General features: G+C 38.7%; 2 protein-coding genes across 3 annotated transcripts; both read right to left on the bottom strand.

Moving 5' to 3' along the window:
• Positions 1–2,181: 2,181 nt before the first annotated feature.
• LOC146470609 (uncharacterized) lies at positions 2,182–13,441 on the bottom strand. Of its 2 annotated transcripts, none has more exons than XM_085121780.1 (8): positions 13,289–13,441; positions 13,073–13,142; positions 12,162–12,272; positions 9,890–9,946; positions 6,992–7,126; positions 5,232–5,501; positions 4,533–5,144; positions 2,182–3,582 (listed from the first exon to the last, which is right to left on the bottom strand). In XM_085121780.1, the coding sequence occupies exons 3-8, from the start codon at positions 12,268–12,270 to the stop codon at positions 3,383–3,385; spliced, it is 1,383 nt and encodes a 460-aa protein (XP_084977906.1). In that variant the 5' UTR covers positions 12,271–12,272; positions 13,073–13,142; positions 13,289–13,441; the 3' UTR covers positions 2,182–3,382. The 2 variants fall into 2 exon arrangements, with proteins under 2 accessions (XP_084977906.1, XP_084977907.1); XM_085121781.1 differs by having other exon boundaries at positions 13,256–13,436.
• Positions 13,442–19,789: 6,348 nt separating this feature from the next.
• LOC146470608 (uncharacterized) lies at positions 19,790–23,222 on the bottom strand. The gene is made up of 4 exons (XM_085121862.1): positions 23,040–23,222; positions 22,100–22,555; positions 20,983–21,615; positions 19,790–20,373 (listed from the first exon to the last, which is right to left on the bottom strand). The coding sequence occupies exons 1-4, from the start codon at positions 23,134–23,136 to the stop codon at positions 20,189–20,191; spliced, it is 1,371 nt and encodes a 456-aa protein (XP_084977988.1). The 5' UTR covers positions 23,137–23,222; the 3' UTR covers positions 19,790–20,188.
• Between the last annotated feature and the right edge of the window lie 2,721 nt (positions 23,223–25,943).

Genomic DNA, 25,943 nt, shown 5'->3' with positions numbered 1-25,943 from the left:
CTAAATATTGAGAATGGGATCGGCTATTTATCGAGTTACGATAGTTTTCTTCCAATCAAAATGATCTTTGCATAGAGTTTTGTTCACTGGATTCCAGGTGATCATTGACCACGGAATAATCAATACTGATTGAGAAGAAACACGAAGAAACTCGTTAAGCGTTACACGGCAACAAAGCTCGCTAAAGAAGGGTGCATGTACATACTAGTGATCCCACTGGAATTGTAAACATGGCGTAAATTTGTGGCGTCAAGGCAAACATAAAATGTGATATCTCCGGTTCGATAAGGCGCACAGAGACGATTGAAACGGTAAAATACTCTGCATTTTACGGTAAATTTTCCCCACGCAAGTGTTAATGATGCGTCATCCACTGATGAGTAATTTGTTTTGTTATTTGTCATGAAATCATGTTATTTTCAGGATGCACCGACGAGCGTGAATTTGTCGCGTCAAACCAAATACGAAAAAGTACTATTTCAGCGTCCACAAGGTGTACAGAGACGATGGAGGAGGCAAAATACTCTGTCATTTATCGCTTATATTGGCCATATAACTGTTTATGATGTGCTGTCTACTAAAAAGTAATTTTCTTGTGCTCTGTCGTTTTGCCGTTTCTCGGTCTCTTTCTTGCTCTTGCTCCTGCTGCTCTTCAGTATAATTTAGTGTCTTTTCTCGTGCTCTGTCTTGCCTGTTTTTCCCGCTGCTCGTCGCTGATATTTCGCCTGTTTGCTGGTGCTCTCAGTCGCTCTTTCAGGTGAACGGTTGCTTATTCGTCGCCGTCTGCTTTCTAGCTTTCTCTCTCTCTCTCTCTCTCTCTCTCTCTCTCTCTCTCTCTCTCTCTCTCTCTCTCTCTCTCTCTCTCTCTCTCTCTCTCTCTCTCTCTCTCTCTCTCTCTATCTCTTCTTAATTTCCAAGTTTGTCGACATATTCAACGAAAACATAAATAAGGTTTTTTTGAAACATTCCTAAAAAGTAGTTGGCCATGCAACTTCCCGCCGGAAAAACGCGGGTTGCAGCACAGGGTTAACTTGAGTGTGGCATTTCACATTGGCTTACATCGAAGGGCGGAAGTTCAGACAGACGGACGCTCGGCGACGTCATAACGTAAGACTAACCCAAATTTTTCGCATTGATAAGTTACCATAATTTCTTACTCGGAGCTCCGCTACTTGTTAAGGTTACCCGGGACCTTCAGAGGTGTCTCGGGTCCAAGCGATGTAGCGCGTCCAGTTTAAACTGTAGATACCTAAACCCTATATCAAATTAAAGCTTATAGAGCTGGCTATCAAACTATACCAAGAATTTTAAAATAAAATGAATTGTCGAATTTTTCACGACCTCTAAATGCGAGCGTCCGAATCACCTTTCGAAAGCTACAAGTCAAAGCGAATTTTGTTTTTCGCTAATTTAATTTGCTCCTCAGTTTCCGGACCCAAAGCGCTAAAAAAACGTGTCTGCGTTTTGCCATATTCAATCGCAGTGAAAAGTTATAGAGCATTTTCGAAATCGGATGAAAAAAATGTGGAGTAATCGTACAAAAATCGCTATCGGAGAAAAAATATTTCGAAAGAAAAAATTCGCAGACACATTTTTGGTGTTTATATGTTAAACTAGCTACTGTCCAAATTTGAAGGCAAACGAACAAATTCCTTTTGAGTTTAAGCTCTTTGAAGTGGCTCCTCCAAGTGAAAAACAATTTATTCGAGAAAACAGCGCTAAAAATTCAGCAATTCATTTTATTTAAAATTTCTTAGTTTAGTTGGATAGCCAGCTCTATAAGCTTGAATTTGATATAAGGGTTCAGGTATCTACAGTTTAAACCAGACGCGCTACATCGCTTGGACGCGAGACACCTCTGAAGACACCTCTGAAGGTACCGGGTAACCTTAACAACGACACTAATAACTTTGAAGGTTGAGTTAGCAAAGCTGAAAATTGCCAAAGTTGGCTGTGGTTGCTTCACATTTGCTGATGGTTTCGACAGACGTTCAAAGGAAGAGAGGGCAAAAGCGAGAGAATCGCTCCTTTTTCATCACGGTAACCGGGCTAAAATTTCCCATACTGAACAGAAAACAAACTTCGTCCTGGCAACTGAGCCAGGTTGGTTGCCGAGCTCATATGGAAAGGCCCTGAACCTTTCATACTCAGGTCATATATATAATCATTAGCCAACAAGCGTGAGTGGAATGATTGTTTTATTACAAACAATGAAGAACTATTGTTAGATCTTGCTTATTTTGCTCTGAAAGAACAACCAGAAGGCAATTTAATGGTGTCACTATTTCTCGGGCATGGTGTAATGGCTCATATACCATGGTCGCTAAGCCATTCAAATTGAGAAGTCACGTGATAACTTCAACACAATAATACTAAGTCATCATCCACTTCATGTGATTTTACCCTCGCAAAAAGGGACTGCGTAGACCTAAAGTACGCGTTTTAGCTTATCTGAGAGTAAGCATTTATAACATATCTTTATTAACAAAAAAAACTTTTTGCTTTTTGGACGGAGTTTCATTAATTACAACTTAACATTTCTTCTTCGCTATTCTGGTTGTAAGAAAAGTGAAAAGGAAATGACTCTGATAATCTTGGTTGTTATGAAAGCTGGAAACTACAGATTTATAGCAAACAAAGAGCGATAACAGCTTAGTGGGAAAGTCAATAGCCCATGACACAATAAACTATGCATGAGCTCACACCCCTGCACTTAACCAAAAATAGAAAGATCGTTCTGTGTAGCCAGTGCGCTAAACTATAAATAGTTCAAAATATTGACATATGCATCTACAGTAGTCTCCAAAAACACGGAAACCGTGGTAGAGGGATAATTTACGTTTCTTAATAAAATCATTAAAAGTGCAATGTCGAAATGCATGATTAATGATTCATTAATTGATGTAAGTTACTGCTGAAGACAAGTAGCAACACATTATTCACTTGATAAAAAAATGTCACTCCATTCACACCAACAAAACATGTTTAATTAAACCAGGTTTAACAAAATGAAAATTGACGACAGAAAGCTGAACCATTGGCTTTGACATAGGACTCAAGTAAACTTTAACTTGTGCTTTCATTTGTGCTAAATCTGTAGTCAACAAAAATCCGAAAGCAGCTTTTATGAAGGAAACAATTTTAACTGCGTCCGTTCTACATCTCTCCTCATGTCCAATTTTCTCTGCAGAAAAAGCCTAACCCAAATACTTCCAAATAAAAACTTAAGCTGTACGCCCAAGTGTATTGAAGCGCTATTAATTCTTTGTCATAAAAAATAGAATTCGAAATATGGCAACGGCATTCCCACATGTCATGGCTCTTTGTAATAAACACAGTTTCCTTGGTCATCACTTTTAATGGTTAACTGCGTATCGTTAATTCATGCGATGTTAACAATGTTCTTATTGCTGGTCATGAAGCAAACGAATACATAATTGCCCATGTTAGCTTTTCTCGGATCAATGATGGGACTCCTGTTCTGATCCAAATCTGTTACTCGGGCTTGGCCAGGTTTGTGGGACCATCTTCCATTGTTATCCAGACGAACCCAGTGAAAATCTCCTGGTGCAAAGAAGTTTCCTATAAAATGCGAGGACAATAAATAAAGGTGCTGGTTACATGAAGCCATTGCTACTTGGATATCTATTTATTTGTTAAGGACGGTGCCTACTTTTGTTACTGCGCATACTTTCTGCGCATCTTGAGATACTCGGGTTTCCTATGGGTGGTGTCTACTAATACAGGAATATTTTTGCGCGGTTTAAAACTATCCTGAGAAAACAGAACTTAGCAAGTGCTATTGGTATCCAAAAATAACATTTCGGGTAGTCATGCATTTTTCAGAGATAATAAAGCTTCAATTTGGAAAAAAAGCCATACATTCCTTTGTATTCTACTTTGTTTTTTAGAATAATTGTTGCTTCATTATCTTTAAAAAAAAAGCGTGGTTACCCCCAATTTTCTTTTTAGATTTCAGTAGCTCTTGCTAAGATCTGCTTTCCCTGCGTAAGTCGTTTTATTACTCCAAGGAACATCATTAAAAGGTTGATTCAAAGCTAAGTGAAGACTTCCAACTTACACCCCGGCCTTGGGGGACCATTCTCATTTCACCGCTCATGACGACATCCCCTTAATCTACCTTAAATTGTATTGACCAGCAGATGTAGCAGTAAAGCAACTTTTAAACATACCTACATGAGCATGATATATAAATGTAGGATATAGATGCAAGTGACAATACTATAAAGGTCTCTCAAAATCAGAAAAATTTCCATCCAACGCTTTTCGCCAGGAGCTTATAAGCTCCTGTTTTCGCTAAACACTTTCACCCCGATATTTAAATCATGAAAATAAGTGACCGAAAGGCCAATACACCCCTGAAAAAAGTTAAAACATTACACACTTTAATATTAGAAATAAGATATTTTCAATGTTGTAAGTGACGCAATGTTTCAGGGTCACTGTCAGAACAAAGTATTTGAGGCTTTAAATTGCTAATTTTGGCTGAAAAAACGAATGGTTTTACTTACCTGGATTAACGAAAAGAGCTACCAGGTGCGCTGCTCCAACTGGGGGCGTAGGAATTGGGGATGAAGGACCAGGCTGTGGTTTGAGAACAACCAAACCATCACGCTCTGCAGCAGCTTGGACAGCAGCACCATTCATCGTACCAAACAGTGCACTACCTCCTTTGCCAGGCTGTGCGAAGGTATTGGTTACTTTATCATTGGCGTAGTTATAGCAGTTGTTGTTCCGTCTTCCAAGATTATTATTCCACAAGGTGGGATTAAAAGAAGGAGCAAAGCGCTTACGCCTCTTAACGACCGTATCAGGGATAGCAACGCCCGAACGGACCTCAGCCAACACACTCTCCTGGAAGGTAACTGGCATTGTGGCCATTAACAACTCTTGTAGTGGTCTGGTGTTGGGACCCACAATTAAGTATTCAACCATAACAAACTGCAGAAGAATACCTTTGTAGCCAAGTCTTGTCGGCATGTTTTCGTGGTCGTAGACGAACCCGTCTGTCCTAGCATGTCCGAGAAGTCTTTGGATTTCATCGTAAGATTGATGAGTCTCCGAAACCTCCCACTGGGGATCAGGACGACCAGAAAATACTATCAAAGTGACAGTAAAGTTTCCTGCAATGAATATTTCTCATGTAAGTATCAGCTTTGGTAAGCTAACAAAAAAAAAACAACAACAAAAAACAAAATATTCAAACTTACCTGAAGGATTTCCTGTCAGACGAGGAGTAGTGTGACGAGGATTCGTTGGACCTAAAGTAGTATGGAGCGGCGTCGTTTGTCCTAGGTTTGCAGGACCTGAGACTGTGCGACGTGGGGTTACAGGAAGTGGAGTAGACTGACTGGGGCTCCCTGGAACTAGTGAAGTCTGACGTGGAGTCGTTGCACCTAATGTAGTCGGGTGTAAGGTTACTCGATCTGTAGTCGGACTTGGATAAGAAGACGGAAATGGCGAGGCTGGTGTCGTTGGTACTATAGAAGAACGAAAAGAAAAGGGCTAATAATAAATAACACAGGCTGACTATCCATTTAAAAAGAAAAGTTTTAAGACGCCAAAATTATTATAAATTAAAAAAAAATACATCAATCCATTAATTGTTGATCTTAACAACTCATCAAACTCGGAACGATCGATTGAAAATCAAAATGAGTATTCTCAGTGATGCATTGGCGTATTAAGTGCTATTTTATAACCACATATTTAATGCGCAACTGCTTACGAAGTCATCCTCAATTTCCTTCCCAGTTATTTTTTAGAGCTAGCATTCATAGAGTGATTAACTAGAGAGAGTAAGCGACGTTCGTGACGTAAGCCTATCTGACTGCTAACTGATATGGTGGCTATCGTAATAATAATTCCAATAATATAGGATTGAATTAATTTAAATTGTTACTCGTGTTTGACACTTTTCAAACTGGATTTTTGCGCCCACCTCCAAATGATGGATACTTTCCGTGATTGGTTTGTAATTATCAAATAATGACGCCTACAACCGTAGTTTATTTTCTCGGAACTCATTGCTGAATGCCTCTCATAGTTTTTGATAACAGTGACTCGTAAAACTTAAGACTGTTTGGCTCAACCTAAGCAAGGGAAAAAGGCATTTTTTTAAAGTTATTCTGGTCTTAAGGTGGCTGGCACCGGTTTCCATTACTTTCCAGCATTAACACTTTGAAGGATCGATACTACCACATTTTATCAGTTGATACAACAAAAATGATCAGAAAAAGCATTAATATTAATTTTTTGAAAATTTAAGGTGGCTCTGAACCCCTCTGGTAGAATTTGTTAAACATTGCAAATTATTTTATCTAAACATGCTGATTATAGTTCCATAATACAAAATGGTGGTCGCTGTGTTCGTTTTTGAGTTATAACCACTAAAAGGTTAAAATAAGGGTCTTTTTAGCCGGCCATACTGTTGTCATGGTAACTTATTATGTCAAGAAAAGGACCATAACTTGTTGATAAGTGTAAAGGCATGTCTTTGATACCGTTTGACAAAGAAGGGTGTTAGTAACCTGTTGAAGTATAAGTGCTGCAATTTTATAGAAACCAGTGCCAGCCGCCTTAAGCCAAGACTTCCACGTGATTGCGACGAGGATGTTATATTGTTCTCTTTTGTGCTTATCTTACGAGATAGATTGCATATCCTTTCCTGTAGCTCTAACACCATGCAGTAGGTATCATTATTTATTGTCAAGATTTGTATCATATTTCAGTAAACTTACAAAAGTGACGTGGTAATATTTTCCGAATTCCAAAAGTACGCCATTTCAGGTTTTGAGGATGTAGTTTATATATAAATGTACGACAGAGCATAACATTGATTGGAAAAAAACTGTTAGTTTATATTGCCACACTTATTGCAGCAGGTGACAGTTCAGTAACTTGATGCACTTTTTAAACAATTCTTGTTCCATCAACACCATTCTTTTGTTTCTGAAAAAATTCAACTTACCTCGACAATTACCACAGGTGACGACACAATTTTCCTCCATGAAATCCTGATGGTCCCCGGAAGTTAATTTACAGTAACCCTTCATCTTATAAGAGGCACATAGCGGAGATAGATCAACCTGGCTTGGAGAACACACTGTCGGGACGTCAAAACAAATATTAAATTGTGTCAACAGTAACTTTGGAAACATTAAGTTTTGAAAAGAAGGAAATGTGTACTCTGCCTTTCTCCGACCGACTTTGTATTTGCATAGAGTTACAAGCAGATCGATTATCTCAACATTACAAGTCGCTAAGCTAATTTGCTTCATAATGCAAATGTCTATTTAAGATAACAAGATTTATTATTTACAATAATATGCAAGTGCTGAAAAAAGAGACCTAAAACAACCCTTCTATGTAGTATTTCAAGGAAATTCATTGTTTAAATTCAACAAACTTTATTTGTGTCGTATTTATTTTTTGTCAATAAAGAATGAATTTTGCAAATGAATGGCTGATGGTCGATTCTTTACTTGGGAGGATCAAGGAAAAAAATCGCGTAGGCATCTGGCAAACTCGCTTGTGGCTAAACAGTCCAGTGCGCATGCATGAAGTGCAGCAATAATTTTGAAAATGACAGAAAACAAAGTTTTGTGCGAACTCGCTAACTGACCATTATATAAAATCCCAAATAAACGTTCTGTACAGGCCCGCAAATGATCCTCGGACCGGAAATGATCCCCAGATTGAACCGCAAATGTTCCCTGGACGCGAAATGATCCCCAGCATGGCGTAGAATGGCTTTTGTTTGAAGAACATATACTTACTTAATGGCATAAATTACTTATGACGCACTAGAGCTCCCATGTGGGTTCTGGATGGACTCTAATTGGTTGCGGTTTGTCCTTACAAATGCAAATTTACTCAAAATTGCCTGCAGTTGCGAATACCCAGTGGAACTGATTTGTCCATCAAATGTACAAGCAGACAACAAACAATAGAGTTCCGAGCTATCACGATCATATGATCATATGGTAGTCAACCATGTATCTCACTGCGCCGAACAGTTGCGCTGAATTTCGATTAAATGCCAGCAGTCTTTTCCCGGAACGCCTTCGGGGTCTTCAGAATTAATTAGCGGGTTTCAACACAGTTTATGCCTGTTGTCCTCTTTCCAGACTTTTATGAACAGAAGCGGCTAGTTTTACTTTCTCCTCGAAGGTAACACACAATTTCTGTCTTCGCTACTGCCATATTTCATTCTGTCTTATCCAGAGCTGATCAATCATTCGCGCACAGTACTTGCTTTAAATGCGGACAATACGCTCACAAACCGAATTCTTAGCGCGCTCTCCCGCCAATGTTTGGAAGTTACTGAAAGTCGTAAATACTTAACAGCTCGTCCATCAATGCACGAATCAACGTGTATGTTCTCAGCGACAGTTTTTCAGGCTTTTATACCGCGTCACTTTTTTTATGCGTCTATTGTGTCATCGAATTCGTGTCATCTAGTTTTCATGACTTAAACAGTTGGATACGCTCGCGAACTGAACTCTCAGCGCGCTCTCTCGCTTATGTTTGAGAGTTTCTGGTGTGTAGAACGTGTCAGATTTTAGTTCCGGAAGATGTATTACCTCCCATAGAGGTGATTCTTTTTTCAACTCAACGGCACTTTTAGGAGCAACCAAATTTGTGAAAGCAATAACCAACACATGATCCCCGATTGCATCACCATAAATATAGAATGGAATGGACTCAATTTTGGACAGTGGATTTCAACTTTAAACAATTCATTTTTTTCTTACTAACACCAGTCGTGATATTTAAACTATCTGCATGCAAATTTCACAACTTTAAAACTTATAATATAGCAGCACAGCATAATAGAACAATTTACCTTTAAACTGTAACGTAGATGGGTATATGATTTACATATACCATTACTATGCCTAAAATGTGCACGAATTGTACGATACTCTTCCAAATTAAAGAGCGGGTCGGTTAAGACTTTGGCAAGTTTTTTTTTTTTTACCGAAAAAGGAGGAGAATCGGTCAATGTGCTTCAGATGGCGGTCAAATCTCGCCCATTATCGTCGCCTTTGTACTTAATCGGATCTTATTATGTGTTGATTTTGTCGTTCGTTTTCATTTTGCCGCTGATTGGACTCCCAGTCTTTCTTTAAACAATTTTTACAAAACACACTGTCGTCGGCATAGACCTGCAGAAGGCCATTGTTCCCCTCATAGAGGCCTTCGGTGACGCCTTGAGAAGACCTGTCAATTTCGCCGAATTTTGGGCAGATCACGAGAATGTTCACCAGACCTAATAAGGCAACATAATCACCGCACTCGCGGGTAATGGACATCCGTCGAAGGTACACGTCTCCCACCCACCATGATTCACGAATTCTCTAAAGTGAATGCGTTCGGGATGGGAGTGGTTGGGTTACTTCGGGGAAAGCTTAATACATCAGTGCGAAATCAGTTGTGGTACTCTTTGAGGAGGCTTTCCCATTAGAGGAAGATGGTCTGTTTTGAATAACTATTTCTTACTTGCACTGTCAAAATTCGGCGAAGAACTGTGAAACCAATGTAAAACGTGGTTAAGTAAAGGCTCTTTAAGGTAGAAGTCAATGAAAGTGTGGCCAATGAAATCACTTTCGTTGTAATGAATTAAAGCAATCTTTGTTACTCTCATTTTCAATGGTTCTTTATGTATAAACGTCCTTAAGATGCGATTATTAAGATGAACGTTGCACTGCAAAGTTCAGCCTACCTCCCATGTCACCAATTTCTCCACGTCTAGCTAAAAGCATGTTCTGGGCGAATTTCCGAGACCTCAATTGAATATGGCAGATGACCTGACCTACGCCAGTTCATAACAAAAAAAAGTTAAAAGGAATTTAATAACACTCACATGGGACTATGGCAGGTGGAGGAGTTGTTGTTGGTGGAGAAGTAGCTGATGGTGGCCCTGGAACGAGAAATGGAAGAAAATCACAGTTTTCAGAAACACTTATTGAACTGTGCTTCTTTTTCTGTGAAAAAAACCAAAGAAGAGTAAACGTTTTTGATAGCCTTTTTAACCAGTGTATTTCATAAACAGTCAACAAACAGGGTGCAGTGCCCTCATAAAATTACGTGAGGATTGTTGATACTCAATGTATTAAAGTGTGTGGCCGAGTAAACTTCATTAAAACTCCAGAGCATTGAACTGTTGCCGCGATTAACCAGGGGTTGACTCATGTCACTCGCTTCACTTTTACTCTTTCGACCACGTGGTACTCTGAATTCAAATGGATTCATACACCGTCGTGTGTATACATTCGATTGCAAAAACGTTGACACCTAAAAAGCATAAACCGTGAACGATGAGACCCAACAGATTTGTGGGTAGTGTTTAAACAATAACCTCATTTCCATAATCAGTAATTTACCATTCCCAATAAAAAATAAAAAATACAGTGCTGACTTAATTCTTCCGAATAATTTTCTACCAAATACAGTGTATACTTAGGCCAATCGCGAATTGTATAACACTCAAATTGGCCCTTGTTGGCTAACTTGGACACTTTAAGGGAAGCTTGGACAGTAATTCCATCATTCACCACGTGCAACTAATTTTGGTCATCAACCGTCGCACGAGAATAGAATATTATGCAAATAAATTTAGTACAGTTTTACCCATAAAGCCATTGGGTCTCATCGTTCACTGTTCATGCTTTTTAGGTGTCAACGTTTTTGCAATCGAGTGTATAACACCTTCCTGTATGACAAACATTTATTAACAGACAGGTTACTAAGTACAATCTACGGAGTTGCTACAAACTTGTTGTACCACACCCGACTACATAACAATTCAGTTGCACAAAGAGAATCCATGCCATTATTTGGAGTGCTTAAATCATCAAATTGTTAACAGCACAGGACAGTTATAAGAAAAGTTCGAAGAATGCACACCACACTAAAAAAAAAAAAGAACTCCTGACTTTAACGTTGAATCCCGCCAAATATCTCTAGACAGGGATGCCATTTTTATTGTCTATTAGACTGCATAAGTACTATTAGTGTTAGTGGTATTAAGTATATTGTATTTATTAGCATTACTTTAGTATAAGAATCGTTTTTTTTTTGTTAAGTTGTGACACGACCCCACAAGCTATTCCTTTGAAACTCATCGTGTATAAATAAAGATTATGGTATGGTATGGTATAACCCAAAACATTTGTATAAGTCTCCTTACTCTTAAGCGTGCACAATTCAAATTATGCTATCTTTTCCAAAAGCGACCCAGTTTGCTGTCATCATAATTTAACAGCCACACAACACAGTTAATGGCAAAAAGCAACACTTCATTTAACAGCGATGTTTCGCGTTACATCACTGATTGCCGGTCATTTATGTACATAGCAACCACTAGTGGTTTAAATTGACTGTTGAAACTAAAACAGTAAACAACGCTTCGTATACAGTGCGGGACGGTTTGTTTCTAAAGCAAAGCCTCTTCCAAATGAAGACACTAATTCTAAACTACATTATCAAAGGAACAGTTCAATTGCTTTGTCTAGTTTGTCTAGTTTGAGCAGCACCCGCAGGTAACGGGACAATTTTTCAGCATCAATGGTCTTATGCTGGAACAGAAACCCAACGCAAACCAGTTTGAACAGTTTAAGATTTGAATCAACTTGGCCCGGTGAGCACACTGCCAAGAAAGATAACAACAAACATGATATGCGATAATCAAGATAAACATATTGCACAGGCCATTTTTAAGAATGATTGCATTATTTTACTATAACTTCTAGATTCCAACTTAATTTTTTCTTTCCTCGTGCAATAAAGAGCTATTATTATGTAAACCACAGAACCACACTGGAATTACAAATGGGATAAGAGAGGAAAACAATAGGAATTCTGATAACATGTCATCTATGAATCAAAATGGTATGCAATATAATCGTCAGACACCGCAGAAGTCTTTGGTGTAAATTTTATCGCTGCAGCGAGAAAATCAAATGTCCAATGTATCCTACCAATAACGGTAACTTAGAACAATTCAAATTAACATGTACAGCTTCAACGTCAGAGAAATTCCAGTGCACTGCCTTAAAGCAAGTGAACACAGGGGCAAATGATGCAGAAAAATTAAACGAGGCAATTATAAAATAAAATGGTGTAAAAGTACATACCAGCGCGTTTTACAATGTCGTGGCCTTGGATAGAAAGGGCAAGTCCCGAGGCACCATTAGAAATGGCATGAAATGCGCCGAAGAACAAAGCAACGAAGGCGCCGTACATTTCTGTTGAGAAATATCAAAATGGTGAAAAATACTACACTGTGGATTATAAAATCGTTGAGGCTAAGCAAAACAAATGACTTTAACTCCACGAGAAGGGTTACTTTAAAGGTTGTGCGAGAGTCCTGTGCAATTAGGGAGTAATTTGGGAGACTTAAGTGACGCGCAGGACTTGCCGGCGTACTCAGCTAAATCAACATAATCAATACCCACACGTACAAACATTTGTTTCTGTAATTAAGTCAAGTCTCTAGCATCGCTTAAGGATATGTCGCCTTTAGCGGAATGAGCTATGAGGCTTTTCTAAACTTCAATTGCAGGGAGTAATTTGGGAGACTTGAGTGACGCGCGTACTAGCTAAATCAACATAACCAATACCCACACGTACAAACATTTGTTTCTCTAAATAAGTCAAGTCTCTTGCATCGCTCAAGGATACGTCGCCTTTAGCGGAATGAGCTATGCGACTTCTCTAAACTTCAGTTGCAACATTTCACCTATAACGCTCACTAACATCTTTATTTTATGTGGTGTCTTTCAAATTTGGTAGAGCTGTACTTGGTACAGAGATGAGTGGCAGTTGCATGAAAGCGCAAGAAAACTAATGTAATTTTCATCATATAATTTAATCGGGGTCTACAGGTAGTTATTATTAAATAAAACTCTGCCCGTTAGAAAGATAACTTAGCCATTTAGAAAATCACGCAAAGGTAACCAAGGTATACATTATTCATTCCAGCGTAAGAATGTTTATATACCCTTGGTGCAATGATTGTGGGCACACGCCAAGGTCATGGACTTACCTGGCTGTCAGTGGGCAATCCTGGAGTTGAAGCCTGAAAGATACTTTGTTTACAACAGAAAGTCGGAATTCTGCAACGAAAAGCAGTGAATAGCTAATGGCAATCCCTTGATCTCCTTTTAAGCCCAGTTGAAACAAGATATTGTAATATTTTACATTAATAAACGAAAGTCATAAAGGTCACCAGTTAGGCAAGAATCGTGACTCCGTATCATACAAAATTCCTTCCGTTGGTTTGTGGAGGCGTCAATAAATTTAAAATTGACGAAGTTTGCTTCAAATGTCATATGTCTGATGTTTTCCTTTCTAGTCTGTTTTCCTTTTCGTGCCAGCTACTATACCGGTAATAGACAAGTTTGGAGTGGCATCGACGCCAGGAAAAAAGCATGATCTAGCATATACAGAGCACGTGGCCTTGTTGTATCCGATTTACAAACTTGACCCGAAGACCGGAGTCTGTAGATCGGATACAAGAGGAATATTTCTTGTGACACGAATGCGACTATTAACTAATTCAAACTAATCCATTTGTCATTTTTAATAAGCGAGTAAGTGGAAGGAAATGCACGTAAATACAGATGAAATCTGTTTCTGATTTTCGGCTACAAGTTAAACACCTATTTCGATTCTTTTGTATTTTGTTTCTTAATTATTGATAGCTATTATAATATTACCTCCTCAACAATTGCTGCATAATGGAGAATCCAGTCCAATATTTACTGACAACTAAGAGTTGTGCCAGTCTTATATTGTCATCCAGTTGTGTTAGAATGGTCATTTATTTATCATAACTACAGTATATTAATATTTACTGTGGATGTTCAGTTTTTTAAAATTATAGGCATTTCATTTATATCTCTTACATCTTACATAAGGTTTATAAAATCAAACTTTAAGCCGAAATTTACAAAACAAGTTATAGTACTGGACAAATTTCCTAAAAATCAAAACCCGTGGTGTCGTAACATACTGATCATTTAATTCAAGCAGATATCTCAAATACTATTTTAAATTCAACACCTCTAGGGAGATCAATTATTCAAGGCTTAAGGCAAACTTCATATTGGGTCATGAAAAGGAATAATCACTCTTGATAAGTTTGCTAGATGTTTGCCGACTTGCTAGAACTTGTTTTTCTTGAAACAAAACCCTTGCAACAAACGCTGTGGATGTAGCCAACGGGTTATTACTGTTTCTTTGTTTATTAGTCAATAAAAGTGGCGTTGTTTTTCTCCCCACGTTTGTTAATTAAGTTTAACCGTTTACATTTATTGCGGTGTTGTCAGCTTTAGCCTTAATTTTCAATTAAGTAATTTACCACAGAGCTCACGTTTTACATTAAGCCGGTCTCACAGGCAAATGTCGCGATATAAATACTTTTTAAAAGTAAATTAAAGTTTAATTACGTCGTTATTGGTCATTAAGAGGGATCTCATTCAATAAATCGTGACTTAAGACAACCAAAAACCTTGTCAGCCTGGCAGTGATTTCGAAAAAGGTGTTTAGTTACGAGACAAAATTCATTTTCTGATCAAAACAACAACCATCGTACCCAGTCTTTCTTTGCGCACAATTTGAATGTGGTCACTCATCAAGATAAATATTGTCAGGAAGATTGGCCTGTTCGACCCGAACCTTTTAATAAATTGCTCACTCCATAAGGGCGTTGCGACCTGGAAACATTAGGCTATATAGAATCACTATTTCAATTGGAGTCGGAAAGTAAACAGAATCACTATTTACTCGTTTGCTTAATATTTAAAGCACTCTCAATCCTAGTCAGAAAAATAATTGCTGTCACAGCAAAATTGGGTTCTTAATTTTCAAGTTGTTAATTACGTCGTTATTGGTCATTAAGAGGGATCTCATTCAATAAATCGTGACTAGACAGCCATAAACCTTGTCAGCCTGGCAGTGATTTCGAAAAAAAAGTGTTTAGTTACGAGACAAAACTCATTTTCTGATCAAAACAACAACCATCGTACCCAGTCTTCCTTTGCGCACAATCTGAATGTGATCATTCTTGAAGATAAATATTATCGGGAAGATTGACCTGTTCGACCCGAACCTTTTAACAAATTGCTCACTCGATAAGGGCGTTGCGACCTCGAAACAGGAGGCTATATAGAATCCCTATTTCAATTCGTTTTGGAAAATAAACAGAATCACTATGTACTACTTTGCTTAATCTTCAAAGCACTCTCAATCCTAGTCAGAAAAATGATTGTTGTCACAGTAAAATTGGGTTCGTAATTTTCAACTTGTCAGCGAGCCTCTTTTTCAGTCAGATTGGAACAAATTGGAGCAAATTAAAGATTTGTTGTAAAAACGATTGGAAGCTAACAAGAGGCTGGAACTAGTAACATAATTTAGCCCTTCAAGCCACAACTTTATTCAAGGATTTCTTGACAAACAGAATTTAAAGGCAATTGGCCATTGATTTTAGGAAGTTTCGTTGGATAGGATGTTAATGACCTTATGATCATGGCCATTTGAGCAAGAAACTCATAAAGCAAATATTATATAATGTAACTAACTTAAATTAGAAGACAGAGGTGAAAAGTAGTGAAACATGCAAGAGAGATTCAATGTTTTGTTATTGCGAACAACCTAGTAAAAACCTTTACCCCTATATTGTTGGAATATATGGGAAAACGAAGCACCGAAACTCATTTTATTTTCCTTGGCATTTTTATGTTTGTGCGTTCCAAGAGGTCATTTCGAACTCTTTAACGACAACACTCCTTGCTTCCTCAGAACGAAAAATATATAGGCTCATGAAAAACAACAACTCATTTGGTTGCTTACCATATTTTACATGCATTTCAGTGAAAAAGATAAAAATATAGGATACTAAACTGTATCTTAGAGCTGTTTAACAGTCTTCCACCAACAAAACAAGGTCCTTGTACAGATTAGTTAAAACTGTTTCTCGGTATATTTGACGAGATTACTTGGCGCCGCCTCTTCCACCTAGACAATGTTTCTCGTTACAAATATCACAAATAAAGGAGACCGCGCGATTTTCCGATCAATAAATAGTTATAAGACCAATGTAACAGATTTGGAATTTTTATGAACTTTTTCTCCTGCATCTGTTGATATGGAGTTTAAATGTAAATAACTTAGCCCCCATTTTTCCAGGATGTTTGATTTTATTTATCATACCTTTTATCATATTTATAAATAGATTCTAATTTGCACGTTTGTGAATAACAAACATGTCTGTCTTCCAACTGCAATGTGTCAGTGTTTCTTTTACGTGAACTATCTTTGCGATAGGACGAGTGACTGTTGTCAGGGGCACCCAACGGATCGTTTCGGTAAATTATCTGTTCGGAAGGCCCAGTAATCCCTTACAATTTTCTAATGGGAATTTTTACCTCGAACTTTCGTGATATGGGAAATTTAAGGCCTTAAGTGTTTTAGGATTGATAAAAATGTCGTTTCGGGTACCGGAAAAAGGTCAGCTAAGATTTTCGGAAAGGAAATAAGACCTAAGGTTTTCGGGAAATGGACAAAGATGCCCTTGTAATTTCGAAAAGGCTCAGGTTGCCCGAGAATGACCGAACAGATAAAAATATTATAGCGCGGCCTAGAATGAACCTACAGAGCTTTAAAGGCACTCCAGATAGCCTAAAATAGCGTTTCAAAGGGTCTGAGAGAAAACTGTCGATGGGTGCCCCTGTGTTGTTATGGACAACTGAAGACAGACTACTACGACAAAATGGACACTCTAGTTAACGACAAACAGACATAAGAGGAACTGTAACGAGACCTGACGCCATCACTGCAGCTTAAACTTAACAGTAAACTACTTGACCTTAAGAAAACTGACGTTCTTGACATACAACGTTACAACAGACTGAGGTGCCGCGTACTGCAGCCACCTAAACTCTACGGACTACCAAAACTACACAAACCTAACATACCCATGCGACCCATTTTCTCGTTCTGTGGGTCCCCGACTTACGAACTATCCAAATATTTGACTACTATACTGAAACCGTTGACAAACAAATCCCGACACAAACTACAGGCTACCGAGACCTTTATTGACGCTATCAAGACAGTACAAATACCTGACGACTACAAACTTATGTCTTTTGATGTGAAATCAATGTTCACCAGTATTACACTTCAACTGGCTCTAGACTGTACTGCTACCGCCATCGAGAACTCCACGAAAAAACTGCCACTGCCTACAGATGACTTAATGGACTTACTAAACCTCTGCTTAACGTCCGCGTACTTCCAGTACAACGGAAAGCACTACAAACAGTTACACGGAACAGCTATGGGCTCACCAGTTTCTGTTGTTGTAGCAGAAATTGTCATGCAGAACATCGAGGAACAAGCCCTAGCAACCTACAAACGGACACTACCGCTCTGGTTACGGTACGTAGACGACACCTTTACAGCAGTACACAAAGACGAAATGGACGATTTTCACGAACACCTTAACAGACAGAATGCTGACATACATATTACTAAGGAGATCGAAGAAAATGGTAAAATACCTTTTCTAGACTGCTTAGTTACCCGTAACAACAACGATAACAAACTAAGTACTACGGTTTACAGGAAACCAACACATACTGACAGACTACTGGATCAGTCATCCTTCAACCCTACTTCTCACAAAGCAAGGACCATAAAGACCTTAACTAGGCGAGCGCAACTGGTTTGTGACTCACCTGACAGGATCGCAGACGAAAACAACTACTAAGACAACGTTTTCAACAAGAACAACTATAACAAGGACTTTGTTAGACGTAACACTTACAAGAACACTCAACCTAACGTCACAAACAACCACGCGACTCCCGTAACTACTGTGACTATACCTTACGTAAGGGGCACTTCTGAGACTATCGCACGGATCGGATTCTTCAACCCTACAACATCTGCGTAGCTCACGAACCTATTATCACTTTACGACAACTACTGACGATAGTAAAGGACAAAGACGAACCGAACTGCAGACAGGGAGCAGTTTACAAGATCAAATGCTGCGACTGCCAGGCCACTTATATTGGTGAGACCGGCAGAAATTTAAACGTACGTCTGACTGAACACAAACGAGCAACTAGAAATGGTGATATCAACAATCACATTGCTGAGCACCATTTACAAACGAACCATACAATCGACTGGGACTCTGCCAAGTGCATTACCTTGCTACAGTACAAATTACTATCAACGACTCACTCTGGAAAGCTGGTTTACTAACTGAGAACAAACGCCACGAAACGCACCAATCACTTTTTACAGTCTCCACAGCCAATAACATTACGGCTTACTGACAAACGACCGATAACATCTCGACTTCGTTGACCAATCAGGTTAGCAACCAGAGACATATATACCACCTACTGATGTTCCACAAATCACTTGACTCTGGAGATGACTTCCGCTCAGGTTGTCAAAACGTCAGTCAAAGTCACCACAAACAGTCCTTCTCAGGACTACACTCACCCGGATGATCATAATTTACGTACTTATGACATGACCCCTGGGTTCAAACCATTTACAGTTTTATCTTTGTTTATCAAACTTTTAGCCACTTCTCTTATCATGTCTCAAAAGTATATTTGTTTAAAGTGTGCTTGTTCCTGCAATTATAGCATTATAGCATTTGCTACTGGGTTTCAGTTAATCATATAGTCATCAATCAAACAGAACAGTCTGACCGAAAGGTATGGGGTTCAAAAAGTCATTTATCCGTCCAGCTCTATAAGGACATCCTCTTGAAATAGTTCCATCAGCAATTACTCTTGCAATATTCTTACGAGAGTATTGTTTCAGCGTCACATCACTCAGCACGGTATATTCTCTTGCTAAAATAATCAGTGTTGAAGTTTACTGGTTTCAGGACCTTACAACGATTGAACTCCACTATTAATATTTCTCGATTCCTTTGTAGCCTGTTTTTATGTGCACGTTTGCGAATAGACATGTTCACTGTTGCAGCATAATCTCTAGATATCGACTGGTTTTCGTACCAATATATCTGCCACTTAATGAATCACGAGGATCAGCATATACGACAAAAGTTACCTCAAAGGACACTGGAGCCTGAAAGAATTAAAAGGCACCCGTTTGGGGTGCATGTGTTTCCCGAAAAAGGCAGAAGTGAATCAAGTAGGAACACATTAGCGCAACGGTAGTTGAAAAAAAAGCCCGTTTACGATGACCCTGCTTGGGTGACCATGTGATAAGCTCAGCCGATATCAATATGTGTCAGTAATTTCTAGAAAGCGCATGTCCTACGTGAACTTTGTTTAAAGCTTATGCCATCCTCAGAGGGCCAGACAAAGATCCGAAGAAGAAAATTTTTACTTTGAGATAATTGAGCCCTTATACGGGCTCAATTATCCCATAATGATGAGAGGCTCATCATGCCGAAATGCCGACTAAAAATAGCGCCAAAATTGTGTTTAAAAAAAGCCTTTTGATATTGCCAGCACGAAGCCTCGCATGGTTTTAAGATACTATGTCTTCATTATATTCAATATGGTGGCTCAAACGATGTAAACAAGGTCATTTTGTGGAGTGTATTGTAGCATTGCAATGAACGTTGATGTTAAACTGAAAACCATGGTTTCCTCATTGTTTTCATCTTCCGGTATCTCTGCAAGTCATCTTACTTGATTTGCTTGGAGCTCATGTGTTGGCAAGGGTTTGGTTTTATTGGCATGCAAACAAGCTCGTAGTCAGGATATTTACCAAAGATCATTTCTATTGCCGGTACAAAATTAATATACTTAGCTGTGAAGCGAAGCATCAGTGGTAGCTGGTTAATTAAGAAATTCAATTCTCGTACAGCTGTAAAATAGTAAATATTTCATTGTGTAATATTAAAAGACAAAAAGATCACAAATATTAACTGCACTCCCAGCTCCTATGTGTTAATCTATAAATCATTAGCTAGTGCCTCGATTCGCTGTTACGCAATGTCAAGGCTTTAAATTCCTTTATGCCTGAACGATTTTAAGTTTTATTTGTGACTGCTTAAGTGTATTGATGTTAAATGTTGTGCGACAAGTAATGCTAGGTATCGGTTTCTGCCTTTCATTCGCGGATAAAGCCGGAGAAACTGCTTACACAGGTGGACTTATGCAATAGCAATAGTACGCCTATTGGTGGTCATGAAACAGACAAATGTATAGCGGCCAGTATCAGCCCTCCTAGGATCAATGATTCTATTCCGCGAGTCATCCAAATCTGTCACACGGGCTTGACCAGGTTTGTGAGACCATCTTCTATTGTTATCCAAACGGTACCAGTGAAAATCAAAACCTAAAAGAGGATGAAAAAAGTGATCAGGGGCCATGCAAGATTCAATCAGTAATAAAAGCGTTTACACTTGAAGCTAACTATCTGTGTCCTAGTAACTAAATGCGCATATCATACTGAAAGCGAGTTCAAATTCGCGTTGTTAGGGGACTCTTTGCAAAAGCAGGGGTCCAACTGATAAGCTACAAGAGAAATAGTTGTATTAAATTGGTCACAGCTTGGTTTTTTAATATGTTATTCTTTCCATAGGGGAATTATCCCAACTTAATATAACTTTTGGTCACAACAAAACTGATCAGTTGGGAATTGATGGGAAATCAACTGTAGATGTGCAGTAGAAACGACACTGAACTGACTTGCATCTGGCATTACGCCATGCAGGAATAAATTAGGAGGACAAATGCTCTATATCGGTAAGGCTTGGGGACTTTGATGACATTATCATGTGTCAATTTTAAAAAGAAAACTTGTACGAGAGGGAGTAGGAAGAAGAAGAAGAAGAAGAAGAAGAAGAAGAAGAAGAAAAAGAAGAAGAAGAAGAATAAGAAGAGGAAAATTAAAACAAGATTGTAGCTCATACAAGAACATAAGATGACTGACTCTACTGCTAACCTCTCTCAACAACCAGAGCCACCAGATGCCGGTCTCCACCAGGGGCTCGTGGGACTGGATCACCGGCAGCGGTATTCAAAACAATCATTCCATCACGTACTGCAGCATCCCGTACTTCGTCAGCAGTGATACGGCCGTACTTCTGGAGACTTCCTACACCAGGCTGTGCACGCGTGTTTGTGATGCGGATATTTGCATAATTGTAGCAGTTATTGTTGCGCCTTATATTGCGATCATTATTCCATCTGTCTGGACGGTAGGGTGGTGCATAACGTTTGCGTCTAGTTGTAGCCGGACAATCTTCTGAGACAGTGCTTGAAGCAATTTCCTGCCTGATACGCTGGCGGAAGTTACCTGTCGGTGCCAAGTTAGTAGGCATAGTATGATCGAGCAAAAGGAGCTGTAGATGAACCGTTTCAGAACCCACGATCAACGCCTCCCCTGCATTGTCCCCTATTAAGAAGCCTTTGTAGCCGGTCTTCGGGGGTATGCATATATGTTGGTAAGTGTATCCACTACGTCTTACTTGAAGCAGTAAAGATATAATTTCTTGGTAGCGATAGGTGCTTGGGCCAATCTGCCACTGGGGATCACAAAGACCGGTATATACCACCAACGTTACCAGAAAGTAGCCTGCAAGATCAGACAATGAAAATGGTTTTCTGTGAGCTATCGTTATCCTACGAGCACTGTAATACATGTGATAAGGGGACAGTTGGTCAAGGCTGACAAGAACTCTGACGAGAACACTGCTGTCCTGTCAGTGAAGAATGACCGAAAACAAAATGGCCAGCCAATTCGATCTCAAAAATTGTTTGATGGTTTCCTGAATTTAAATTCCCTCCTTTTAATGTATCAAGCGACTAACTTTTGATTTGAGGGAGTTAAATTTAAAAGAGGATATTAAGAAGTAAATTCGGTACGTAAAACAACCGATCAACTTAAGAATCTTAAACAAAGGCACGCCCGTTTTTAAGGTCAAATAACTCATTATTTCAACATTGATAAAATACTGACTGTCATCAGCATCGGTAGTGGTTGATTATGATATGTCTTCTTGACAATGAAAAGCTGAAGCAAATGCAGATTTGAGGGGAAGATTTAGGAGAAAATTTACCTTGTGGAGGTGGAGGATTCGGTGGTAAAGTAGTCGGGTTGTTGGTCCTCGGAACCGAGGCTGTTGAGACTGATGAGGTACTAGTGTAAGAAGACGTCGGGGCCTGAGGCGCGGTATATAAAGTCATTGGATCTGAAGTAGACGAAACTGATGTCTTTGGAACCGAAGTACTCGTTTCCACAGTCGTCAAACCAGAAGTGGTCGGAACCGATGTGGTTGGGGACGAAGTACTCGTTTCTAAAGTCGTCGGGCTTGAAGTAGTCTGAGCCGAAGTTGTCGAGTCTGATGTTGGATCCAAACTAATTGGGCTAGTGGTGTTTGGTGCTGAAGAAGTGGAGACGGTAGTTGTCCCTCTTGATGTAGAAGTGTCTATCGTCGGGTCTGGAGTACGTGGATTTGAAGTTATCGAACCTGGAACTGTCGGACCGACTGTGAACTTCGTTAGGGTTTGGGTATCTGACAGTTTGCAAACAAGAAGTCTAACTGTTAGACAAGTAGATAAAAGTTAAAGTGTATATGACAGAATTTTTTATTTGCTTTATTAGATATTCATGTTGTTCTCGTATGAAAATCGAAAAAATAAATCCTTTTTAGTTTTCTTCCCCACGTTTGTGGCGTATAAAGGTGTCAAATTTTCGTTCGGGTTGGGTACAACACCGTGCAATTCGGGATACTGGGGATAGTAGGGCTGTGACGTCAATAAAGTAACGTTTTTCACGTGATTTCGCAATTTCTCAGTTGTTTTTAGTTTGCAGAGGAAGAAAATTGTGCATGGGGGCGAAAATATGAATGGCATTGTTGAATACTCAGAATGCAACAATTCTGGAAAGGAAAGACAAAAACTGGGCCTTTGGGACGTTCTTGTGCTCTATTAAAACCACCGCTCCTCTGCGATGCAGTGAGTTGGCTACTGAAACTACAAACTACAAATTTTACTTACTCGCTTCAACTGGCAGGCCAACTCCGAATGCTGGGGCAGCATCACAGACCGCACAGGATACAACGAGGATCAGAGCAATAAAAAAATAGCTGTGCATTTTCGGTTTCTGAAAAATGAATGAAAGGATAATATTATTACATGATATTGTTAACTGAGGACGTTTTCATTTCTCGAGATTTCATCTTCGCATCATATTCTGAACGATTATCCTTAACATAGGTTCACTTCGAGAAACTCATATTTCAAAAACAATTTCGAATACTTGTTTGGCTGTTCAGGGCCAGGATCAGGAAATTATAAGCATGGTCAGTTTACATGAATCAGAGCCACGTTAGGGAAAGGACTGTTCGGAAACTTGATTGTACGAAGTAAGGTTATTAACCATACCGAGCTCGGGACTAAAATAATTTGTCATATCCATTGCAAGCTACAGAAATTGCACAAAATAATATTGTCTTCAAGCTACTGAAAGTTACTGTACCTTTAAAAACTCTTTTCTTGTCAGTAACCTGAACAAACACTGCAGGTCTGTTAACTCAGCTACGACGTCCTAATGTGCAAATGCTTAACTCTTCATACCACTTTTTCTCTTATATAGCCTGCCACTATAATAGTCTAATAAAAGCATCGTTTTTGTCGTCACAGCGGCATTAGATCAAACGGTAAGAGGTACTGCAGAAACTAATTCTATGCATAAAACGAATGATATTTGACTAGCTTATTTAATACACCTTAGAGAATCACTGTGACAGTTGCATTTTTTTTGTTATGACAGCAAAATATGAAGGGGCCTATTTCGTAGCCAGGCCGGGCAAGATTAACCCAAGACTCAATGATCTCTTGTTCTCAAGATTTTGGTCAAACTTTTGTCACTTTGCCTTTGAACGAGGTTGAAAGGTCATGAAGTTTTATTTCTTCAGAAAATATTTAACCTTGCAAATAAATTCTTAGGTCCAATACCTCTTAACCAAACCATTGTGAAGGTAAACAATAGAAGCGCAAAGGAATTGTATGCAAGATGACAACGCACCTTGACTTGAAAAGATAAATACACAAATTAAGTTTATTTAGACTATTTCTTTTTGTTATTTTTAAAACCTTTACGAATAATAAAATGATTGCGTACGGGATGTCGGGCTTCTACAAGAGAACATTCCATTCACTGTCATTAGTTAATCTAAACAACCTCTGTTTTAAAAGCTCTTAGAATATTGAGCTAGTAGATAAATTTGAATTGTCCGCACTCAACTTTTTGTTACTTGCTAACCTCAGTAACCATTTAAACTTGAGAATGATATTGTATTGTTCCACAGCTTGTAGCTGGTTGGTTTATTCATGTGACTGCTGGGGGCACGTGAGGCATTATTTACACCATATAATTAGTTAAAATTAAAGAACTGGTATTTATCCGCGTTCTTTTAATTTGTCTTTTATCTCAGTGCTTTTTGAGCTTGTCGGGTAGGTTTAATCACAAAAATCAATATCTGTTGGAACTAAACCAGTTTGGCTATGTTGCTTTGATCATCTCTTACCAAAATTAATTGTTTATCTGATTTGTTAATATTGCAATCAGATATTTTACACTTTGCAAAGTAAGTCCGCATAGTCAGCAAAACGCAATAATCGATAGATGAAATTTCTTTTCGTTCCAACTCCACGGCAACAAACAATGACACTGATGACTTCTTATATTTTCGATATCTTAATAATACATGTGCTATATTTGTAAATACCTTCTATATTACTTAACTATTGCTTTATTTCATGGTTTATTTATTATTTTTATTATTTATGATTTTGTGTTTATTAACATAGTTATGTATTGTGATTATAGCAGGTCCACAGCAGTAATTGCTGCCATTTCTCTTACTTAACCTGCTTTATCAATGTATCAATCGAAATGCACGAGTGAGTGGCAGAGCTACTGATGGAGAGTACTGGTGCGTAAACAGTTAAAACCAATTATGTGACTTTAACTTGGAGTGAAAACATCTAGAAGCGGTAGTTTCTTTGAACTTGAGTGTACTGTTAGGAGAAAAATAATCCAAAAAAGTTGTGGGTAGGGTACTTGAGACTTTAATCATTTGACATCGGGACGACAACCGGAAGCCAAAATTACCTAACCGTCGTTAGTGCGCACGCATCTGGAATGTGTGATATGTGTGTTTTATGTATGCATCATTTTCAGCACCTGGATTCATTGTTCTAGTTCTCTTTTCACCAAGACTTCACGAAGATTATATAAAATCCTTCGATCGTGGAAACTTTTAATTTGAAGCAATTCTGAACAAAGTTTCTGCTTTCAAACTGCAACCTTTATTACTGAATGGGGCCCGAGTTTCTCAAGTCATTTCATTGAATCAAGGGGCACACTTGGTAGGCAATTATTTTCCTTTCAATTCAGTATCAAATCTTAACTTCCAGGGTCAGTGATTAAAAGATAGTTCAGACGGTTTTTTTTTTTTAACAAAACCACGTTCTAAGCCGTTTTCAATTTTGCCACCAATCATATCTAAACATTGCATTGGCTGCTGATGACAGTAGCAAGAAGGCTTGCATCCCAGACTAGAAAACTATTTATCTAGTCAAAATAAACACTTATAAACAGATTTGGAGGCCCACCGATTGTCTTAAGCCAAGGCCCTAGTAAGACTTTGTTTAAATAATTGGCCCAAAGAGTTTATCCATATTTTGAAATTGGGTATTCGAATTCCAACTGATCGGACAGCAGAGAATTAGAATTACAGTGAAACCCCGATTTTACGATCGTCGATATAACGATCTTCCCGATTTAACGATCAACATTCTGCGTCCCGGCAAAAGTTATATTTAAATCGGGAGTTTGTTTACATCGATATCCCGATTTAATGATATGATTTTGCTGTCCCCTTGCCATATCGTTTA

Source organism: Pavona decussata, unplaced genomic scaffold, assembly GCF_977016875.1.
Source record: "Pavona decussata unplaced genomic scaffold, jaPavDecu1.1 SCAFFOLD_113, whole genome shotgun sequence".
Classification (NCBI taxonomy): Eukaryota; Metazoa; Cnidaria; class Anthozoa; order Scleractinia; family Agariciidae; genus Pavona; species Pavona decussata.
Note: the sequence above shows the minus strand (reverse complement) of the source record. Positions and strands in the feature narration are given on the sequence as shown.